The sequence below is a fragment of the Etheostoma cragini genome, chromosome 4, assembly GCF_013103735.1.
Source record: "Etheostoma cragini isolate CJK2018 chromosome 4, CSU_Ecrag_1.0, whole genome shotgun sequence".
In the NCBI taxonomy this organism is placed as follows: domain Eukaryota; kingdom Metazoa; phylum Chordata; class Actinopteri; order Perciformes; family Percidae; genus Etheostoma; species Etheostoma cragini.
The window spans coordinates 11926742-11936168 of NC_048410.1; the positions used below are offsets into that span (position 1 = coordinate 11926742).

Below are 9427 nucleotides of genomic sequence, written 5' to 3' on the forward strand. Positions count from 1 at the left end.
GCAGAGATTTGAGAAAAGGTTAACCATAGTCCTCATAAATCAACTGGAGTTTAAAATGCCAACACAAAAAAAGTCGAAGGCAAAGGATATCCGACATAAATGATTGAAATCCAGTAGAGTTTCTTTAACGGTCTATGGATTTTCTGCTAAATGACATTTGCAAATGTATTGGCTTTGAAACAATTGGACACAATGTTTGGACATGTGGAAAAAAAATTTATTCCAATATTTTTCCAAGATTACCATTAATAAATATTTATGTTTACATTTCCGTGAAATGTATGATTTATCACTTTCTACACAGGACATTACACAAAGTCAAGAATACACATTGTTTTAGTCTTTGTAATAAAGCTCGAATAAGTTGATCTAGAAAAAGGAGTCTTAAACAGCAGTTGATACAACCTATCCATGGAGTTGTAAGTTCAATAATGATTTCGATTGTATATATGGCAAGGAAAACAAGAAAAGTCAACATCTGGAAATCCACGAAGCTCCCTTGACTGTTAAGATAGGCCGTTTTATTTCCATTGGCCTAAGGCACAGGAATACTAAAAGTTTATATCAATCATACATAACACATTTTAAACCCCATATGGTGATTTAAAGTTTTGAATTGAATAGTATACATTAAGGTGCATTTGATATTTACACCTCTCATTGCATCTGAAATATAGCACAAAAGGAATATCTCTAGCTGACAAAAACACAATTTGACTGATCCAGATCTGTACATTGTGCATTGCCCAGGAACTATTACTCTAGAAATTAATCAACGACGTGTTGCATGACTAAAACATGATGGCTGGGGAGTTCTTTTAACTTCTACATTTTAAGCATTTTTGTCTAACATCAGCTGACCAGATTTATTTTTGCCATTGCAGCTTTTCTGTGCCATTATTTAATTTGAAAATCCTTTGTTTGGTAATAATGTCAATTAACAATTCAACAAAATGCAAAGGAACTTTAAAATGTTTCAGTATAAAGTTAAAAGAAACTGAGAAATCAGTTTTAGTATCCAACCGCTTGATTTTTTGATGATTTGGTAATAATTCTGATGAGCATTCACCTTGTGTTAATCAGAAACATCTAACAATCATTTGTAGAATTTAAGATCTATGTTCCTTTAATAACAATAATAATAATGTATTTTAGATTGACTGATTGGGCCTTTAGAGTACAGTTCATGTTTTATTGCAGAGCGGGCAATGGTGGGTTCGTACTAGTCCTCCAGGTTTTAACACACAGCTGCACAATCAGTCTCAGCACAGATAAAAAACATCTGGTGACATCTATACACACACTATATGTGTAAAATGTTATCCTCCTAACACAAATGTGTGAGCGGGCCCTCAAGTACCTAAATGGTCCTGGACTGCTCTACAGCTCACTCCTGGTGGACAGTACATTCATCCTCTGATCTGCATGGAAACTGGGAGGAAGGATAGGAATAGTTTACAGTATGTGCCCTCTGCTACATCACGAATAATACTCTCTGTATTCTCTGTGCAATGGTAACAGACTATGAAGAGGGGTTGGGGTGAGCTTCTAAGAAGTGACCATCAGTTTCAGGAATATACGATTTTGGTTTAAAAATCTCATTGTGACCTTACTTGAAAATGTAGACTTCAAGTTTCATAATTATTGACGAAGAAGTGCCTGTTGAAGTTTCCCTCCGCAGTTTAATGGCTAGTCAATGCTACTTTATTGGAGCAAAAAAGAGCCAAACATAAAGACCACCAAAACCCAAACAAGATGTTAGCAAATCAGAAGTACAGAAGGAGCAGTAAGTGACTATATTGAATTCCAGCAGCATTTTAAGTGATTGAGTGTGTGTGTGTGTGTGTGTGTGTGTGTGTGTGTGTGTGTGTGTGTGTGTGTGTGTGTGTGTCTGACTATAAAGAAAATTATGAGTAAGTCACAGTCAGGCCTCTCAGAGTAGAGTGTCATCTGTGCATCCTCCCTCCAGGCCGTAGCGGAACTCCTGCAGGTTGGAAACCCCGTAGAAATGGATAAACGCCGCCGCCACCACCAGAACATGAAAAATCTGATGTGAGTGGAACTAGAAGGAGAGAAAGAGATGTTTATGTTAAAACTGCTCTGACATGTTTGTATTTCTTTAAAGCAATCACAATCATCCTGGGTGGCGCTAAGACCCGATTGCGGAGATAGCAAGAGAGGAGGAACATTCGGCGTGTCGGGGTTTATCCTAGCAATGTACATGCGTTGAGCGGGACTATGAACACATCAAATACTAACCCAGATGTCACACTTTCCAGGAAAATAGCGTTCAGGGATCCTGGCTGCATAGAGACCAGCCCCAGTGATATACATGGCTCCCATCAGGTAGAACCAACCCATCTGTCCGACTGTGGTGGCCTTAACGAAGCCCTCCTCAATGGTGAAGTGCATGGTGGGGACGATGCCGCTAAGTCCAAGACCCATGAAGACACCTTAGAAGAGCAAGGACTTCAGTTACTTTGTGTAATTTGGAAACACGTCAACATCTACTAACATTAAAATTCTAACCTAAAGCAAACTTAACAGATGAAACACTGCATCTAAAAAGTGAACATTATCATCAAATGGTTAGTACCTGCTCTTGTTGGTCTGTGACGAGGTGTAGAGAACCGGTCCCACTGGGCCACTATGATGGCGGCAATGCCGAGGACACATACAATGGTGAGGTAGATAAGTCGAGGTTGAGGGGAACAATAGAACGAGTAGTACAGCCAGGGCACAAAGGAGCCCATGATCAGGAGGGCAATGCCTGAGTAGTCAAGCCTAAAGAGAGGGGGTGAAACAGATAACAGCTGGCTTTATGGCTGGATGGAAGAAAGCTAATGTTTTGTCATGTTTCTAAACACATGTTTGGTCCCCATAATGGAAAACAACTCTTTTTGATTACTGACAGGAACATCACTGTGGTCCTTATAGTAATAGTTTTATTACTCACTGTTCATTTAGGACCATGCATGTGTACAACATGATAATTCAGCCTAAATTAACTTGATGCCACAGCAGTCTGTCAGAGTAAATGCATAAACTACCACATGTAACCACAGATCAGTATAAAGCTCTTCATCATGCCACACAGATCGCTGAGCCATCACGTCTGTTTTGATTGAACAATGGACCATTTTGCCCTGAATAATGATTGTGGGTGTATCCCTTATTAATTGTAAAACTATATATGGTAAGCTAGAGCTGCAGGTCTAGTATGAAGAAACATATGGCTGCCTAAAATTAAAAACCTGCCTACTCCAAAACCATTAAGTCTAAAACAGGAAAATATTTTGACAGTTACAGTTGACAGTTGATGATTCCTTTAAGGCATGTGAGAAGCAGTGTTTGACATTGTGATGCCTTACTTGGAGAAGGTGCGAGACACTTTCTCAGAGTGGCAGTAAACGGTATGAAAAAGCCAGGAGAAGCTGAGGCATAGCACAGCTCCCAGGAAGAACATCCCGAACACCACTTTCTCTTGCAGCGGGGCCATGAAATACATGTTGGGCCGCAACATGGTTAAGGTGCCCAGACAAATGAATAAGATCAGCCCTGAGGGAAGAAAATAGTCTAGTTTTACTAACAGACAACAAGAGAAGAGCTACCCGGTCAAAATATATGTTATTACACTAACATGTCTGGTTGTAAAATTAGAATATGCAGCTAAACCCTTAAGTTCAACAATTTTAAGAAAGTTGCGTAAAGTGTTCTATTCTCACCTAAGAGGTGAGTCCAGATGTTTCCTGTCTCAGTGTGAATTCTGAAGATGCTTCCAAAACAGGCCCGGAAGGAGGGCATTGGGGGCCGATGTCCATGCAGGAGGTAATCGTTGTCCTTCAGCCACTCTGGCAGAACATGGAAAGGGATTACCCTCCAGCGCCCCTCCCAAACCTGAAAAATAAAAATAGCTTTTACACACAGATGCATATCTTTACAATTACTATGTGGCCGTCACACTGAAAGTCCGCAAGGACGACGCAGAGTCTAATATTTTGCAACAAATACTTTAAAAGCGCTGATAATCTTTATTGAGATTTAAGTAGAAAAGACACTATGTATTTTGTGTTGTGAGTAGTTGTGGAAGTTCCAAAAATATGTTTTTGTATTTTCAAAGTTCTTTAGTGGCAGTAAAATAACCTATCACAAAAAATGTGATATATATGCAAATTAAGAATTTTCTTTTTGATTTATTTCAAACTACCTTGCTGTTGGTCATTCTAAATAGACGCATATAGAATGTCTATTTCTTTTAACACTGAAGCCAGCATCATCGCCATCTTTAACTTACTTACGTACATTTAGTTGACAAGATATTTTAGGTAAGGGTTCTTCTCAATATCTAGATGTAGAGATGTTTTACTGACCAATAAATTATTTTGTCTCCCATGGTGACTTATGCATGTCTTATACATACAACGTGGCTGATGTGGAATCCTAAAAATAACCACATGACTCACTCAAACGACAAAGCAGTCACAGGTTAATCCCTGGTTGTTGCTGTTCGCCCACATCTGCAACTGCCATTGAAACCAACACACCTTTGACATGAACAGGGAGTTGAGTTTCAGCTCATTTCTTTTCACCAATGCAATATTTATGCTGGGTGCCAAATTGTGCAATTTCATTAAGATCTTTTATTCTCCGTATTTTGTCACATTTGAATTTTCACCAACCAACATTTAACAATCACAATAGACTCTCTCTTTATTTCTTCTCTTTCTTTTGTGTTTATTAAACTGAAAAGACATTTTACCTTGTGTACAAACTCCTCCATCTTCTCCATGGCATGGTGAGCCTGAAGTGGTAAGGTCAGGACCTCACCCACCTCATCGTCATCCTCCTCTTCCTCCTCAGCAAGCATTGAGGCTCCCTTAAAATAGATCGTAAGAGAATATTGAAGCAAATGAGCCATAACAACTAGTCTCTGGGAATTTTGTAAAACAGTCCTACCTCTGAATGGACGCCTTTAGACGCTGCAGGCCGCCCCCCTCCCTCCTCCAGCAGTGGGCCCAGCTCCATCAGCTCAGCATCTGGGACATTGCAGTCCTCAGAGATCCGGCAGTCTGCATCACTTGCAGACCCGTTTCGGCCTGACATAGGGAGGCTGCCTGATGACCCACTCACAGCCTCTGTATTCTGCTTCAGGAAGTTCACTTCCGTTTTCTCCTGAACAACCAGAATCAAAATCAAATACTTTACCGGCTAAGTATGTTGACATACACAAGAAATTTGACTCCAGTTCTCAGTGGCTCTCAATATACTCAACACATTTTCAGTAAGATACAAATAAAGACCTGGAGCTAAACAAAGACAATAAACTACATAAATCAAACAAGAATATAATCACTATTATAAACAGGCAAAAGGTGGAATACAAACAGTATCTATACACAGATCAGATTGTTACTTCCGGTATGTTTTGCATAATACAAGGTTGAGTGCAAAAGCTGGAATAGGTTTTGCATAGATAATAAATAGATGTAGTTGTAATTATTATTAATAATTAATAGGGGATTAGCGATCAGTAAGTGAAAACAGAGTTTTTTTATTTTATTTAGGTCAGTTATGTTAATGTTTTTTCTCTGACCTATAAATGCTTGTCAATAAGGATAGAAGGTCTGACTAATAATTGCATCGACCTTGACAATTCTGCATCGTTGCATTGACATACCATATGCGATTATTGACTTATGATGTTACTTGTTGATTTGCAGTCAATGCTTTTTTGTTTTTGCCTATTGTCTTCTGCTGTATTCAGACTCATACCTAGACGCTACATTCAGGAAGTGTCTTTTTTTTAAGAGCAGACACAATAAAAAGGGGAATTCATATATGTCTGGCTGCTTGAATTTGTCTATGAAATGAGGTGATGCATTGTGATGCCTCGGAATTGATTTGAATTGTTGACAGGATAATTTCAATTTAATCCAATTGTGAGACCAGTGAAGATTCTAACCCCTGTTACTTGGTCTACATATTTTAAACAAAAACAAGTTTGATATATTGTCACACACAAGTTGGCCACAATTAATTGGCCCTCAAATGACATATTGGTGCATCAGTGATAAGTTGCTCTGTATACAGAGATGGTTATATGTGTGCATATATTAATGGATACGGTAAATGTACAGTGCATACAGCATAACCTTATAATTTAAGAATGTAAGGCTATAACGTAGGCCTACATTCTATTAGTCAAAGGTTATGTTACCCGGAAATATATAGTCATGGTTTATATTGTATTGGAATATCAGTAAGGTGATTTTGAATTGCAGGGTAATTGCTGATTAATAACTAACATATAAAATGATAAACATGTAGCTACCTAAGTGCCGATTTAAAATGGCTGGTGGTTATTTTCGGGTTTCATGCGAAATGTGTGTTTCATCGATCAGACATTCACAACAGGATAACAAAGGAGCGGCTTAATTTATTTAACGTTAGATATAACGTTATGTCACCAGCCAAAATGATAATCGGTGGACATTTATAGTAGTGACATTACTCAAGACAGCATACGGACAGTTTATAGAGGACTGAGGCTGCAAAACAAACAAAACGTTTGACCGAGTTACTGCTAGGCAAAGCCTGCCAGACGGATGTTGATTAGCAGCGTCAGACGGAACATGGAGCACAAAATGTAAACACCCGCAAGATAACTGATGACTGTATAACGTATATCCATCGTGTATTTACAGTTGGGTACACTTTATAGCAAGGAGCATAATTACTATTCAATTTAAAATCACGGAATCCTTTATAGGTTAGCAGGTCCCGGATCGCTCAATTATCTTGCTAATCTTGCTAACGTTAGCTTTCAGCTAGCTAACGCTAGCGCTGAGCAGTTGCTAACTAGTCGAGCAGGCGACATTGGTTTGTGAATCAACTTGCTAGCGGCAAGATAAAAGTCTTTACGACGATAACAACGTATAATGTTTTTTAGATAACCTACTAAACTAGCATTTGCTATGGAAATTTAGTTAAACTGACATAACATACCTGACAAGATAGCCTTTAAACCAGGAAGGTGAATTATTTATCGATATGCGAAAAACAATCCTTTGCGGAAGTTGAGAGCTCTTCCGGAAACATAATCCCTATAATTTAAAAGAAAATAAAAGCATAATTCACACATAGGAAAACAAACAAAAAGTCTTGAAATACTTTGATCAGCAAAAGCCTCTTCTTGTTTACATTTACTTCACAAAACGTGAATTGGGAAAGAATTTATGTATAAGTCATTTTTTATAGTGATTCCTTGGGAAGATCATTATCTGCAAATCATTGATTTGTAAGTATCTTACTATTTATATTAATTATAAATGTATCACAAACGATGTAGCGTTTCTTTCTATTTAGAAGATATTTGAGACCATATAAAACGTAGTCAATGTATAACATATGTGAGAGACAGGAAGCACAGTATTGTACATCAGATCTATTTGAAATGCCCTGTCCATGTTTACTTCCAAATGCAGTGCCTAACTTGGGGATTTACAGTAAAAGTCACTGAAAGTGGATTGACAAAGCAGGGAAAGAGAAGAAGAAAAAAAACATATAGAGTTTGATTTTGAATGGATTAGTGAAGGACACAGACCCAGGGGCCCCATCAGGGACCCCCCATGGCCTCCATCAGAAATATGTCACTGAAGAGAAACACACTGACCATGAAGAGATGCGAAGTAACCAGAAAGAAACGTAAAACAACTAAAAAGATTCACAAACCGACAACAAAAAGACCACAAAAAGATGCATAATGACCAACATTTTTTAAAGACATTAAACACTACCCCAGACACTGTTAGAACATAAACCTACATTGTAATAGTTTTCTATAAGGTCCTTCTATTCTGTACCTCTATACAGAAGCTCTGATGTTTTATATATTACTATAAAGGTGTAAGGTGCTGCATTCAAAGGAAAATGTTGTATGCTGAACCACATTTGATTAAATAGAGAAATATAACATTTTTAATTAAATTTAAGTATGTCTGAACTTTACATGACAGTTTGTAGTACTACATCAAACATTTCATCAACTTGGCAAATAACAGACAATGGTTAAAAAGCTACTTATTGAAAACTGTTATGGGAATAGTGTTAATATGCTCATGTGGGTGTAGCTGCTAAAACATAATGGAAACATAACATAATGAAACTGTAAAAGTCTAAAGAAGGGAGATGCTTTGAACATGATACATTTTAAAACTACACAGCTTGAGCTGAAATTTGGCACTGTATATTTAGGTAAAGTAGTAGCTGCAGGAAAAAACAATAACTAAGAAGTGGCTAGAAAAGGAACCACCAAAAATAGAGAGTGGATAGCAATTGTAAAAATAAACATTCAATATGAAAAAGCTGACCTTCTCCCTGACACTTTGTATTTATACATTTCAGAAGTATTGATAGGAATATTACATAGAAAGACAAGAAATTTCTTTGTTTCATCTGGGTTATTCACTTATGTATTTATTATTTTATTATTATTGTGATCCAGGCACGTTCCGTGGATACTTGCCACAAAGAATAAATCATCTTGGTTTTCAATCTGGACTGGATGGACTAAGATTAAGAATATGTACAGACTTTATCCATATTGTGCTGTCCTATGGGAGCTTTCTGGGTAAGTATCTTTCCTCTTTTGGGAATAATGTAAAAGTAACCCTTAACTAAAGATTATAACTGTCGATATTGAGTTTTCTTTTCTCCTTTGTACTTAATTACCCTCAGTAACCTGACCCTGTTCTGTTTCTTTAAAGTGTATGTGGTTTACCCTAACACTTAAAAATAAGGTTAAAAAAAAACTGTCTGAAGAAGTAGCTATTAGGCTTCTTTCTGAGCATCTGTAGTCACCTTGTAAAAATATCCAATTGGATATTAACTGTTGCTAGGTGAAGATTGCATGCATGGTAAGGTGGGGGAGCAGAGCGACCTTGCTCGTACAGAGCAAGGAGAACAAGTGCTGTAGCCTGTTCTGACCTTGTTGATAATCCTGCACCTGTTTGAAACAAAGACCTTAATTCAAGTATAAGTTGCAATCTTATCATTTCTCCTTCAGTTCATGTGCGTCTTCCCTTCGGCGTGCATGGAGGCTCTTGTTTGCAAGCAATAACTAATCCTTAAGAAAAAGAGACATAGACATAACAGGTTTGCCACAACACCTAATTGCCTGGTTAGTCTTTTCTTTTATACGTTTTCACCTTCGTTACACACAGGTGGACACACATTGCAAAACAAGGTAGAAATGCCAATATTAAAACAACAATAGGCCTTTTTCACAGCAGACATTTTCACTTATCAGAGTAGAAAAAGGTGATGCTAATAACATTGACGACAGCTTTGTACTATTCAAGTGTCCTAGCAAGCCTTGAGAGTGTAATAGTGAGCCAGCATGCACAACACCTGGAACCTGAAACTGAAG

The 9427-nt window shown here is 37.7% G+C and overlaps 1 protein-coding gene across 3 annotated transcripts; it reads right to left on the reverse strand.

The window, feature by feature from the left end:
- Window positions 1-599: 599 nt before the first annotated feature.
- Window positions 600-7154, reverse strand: adipor1a (adiponectin receptor 1a). Of its 3 annotated transcripts, none has more exons than XR_004656249.1 (9): window positions 7006-7154; window positions 4957-5172; window positions 4760-4876; window positions 3726-3897; window positions 3372-3558; window positions 2597-2784; window positions 2260-2453; window positions 1873-2062; window positions 600-1828 (listed from the first exon to the last, which is right to left on the reverse strand). XR_004656249.1 is itself a non-coding variant. In XM_034868655.1 (8 exons), exons 2-8 carry the CDS (start codon window positions 5101-5103, stop codon window positions 1934-1936), a joined length of 1134 nt encoding a protein of 377 aa, XP_034724546.1. In that variant the 5' UTR covers window positions 5104-5171; window positions 7006-7105; the 3' UTR covers window positions 876-1933. The 3 variants fall into 3 exon arrangements, 1 of the variants encoding a protein (XP_034724546.1); XR_004656248.1 differs by having other exon boundaries at window positions 1865-2062; XM_034868655.1 differs by having other exon boundaries at window positions 876-2062; window positions 4957-5171; window positions 7006-7105.
- Window positions 7155-9427: the final 2273 nt, after the last annotated feature.

What these genes read in the sequence shown, in the direction of transcription:
- adipor1a (XM_034868655.1), bottom strand. Translation starts at nt 5,103, where the DNA reads ATGTCAGGCCGAAACGGGTCTGCAAGTGATGCAGACTGCCGGATCTCT. An exon ending in GTGTCTCGCACCTTCTCCAA is followed by an intron (nt 2,785 to 3,371) that starts GTAAGGCATCAC and finishes CCCTCTCTTTAG; the next exon opens with GCTTGACTACTCAGGCATTG. An exon ending in TCACAGACCAACAAGAGCAG is followed by an intron (nt 2,454 to 2,596) that starts GTACTAACCATT and finishes TGCTCTTCTAAG; the next exon opens with GTGTCTTCATGGGTCTTGGA.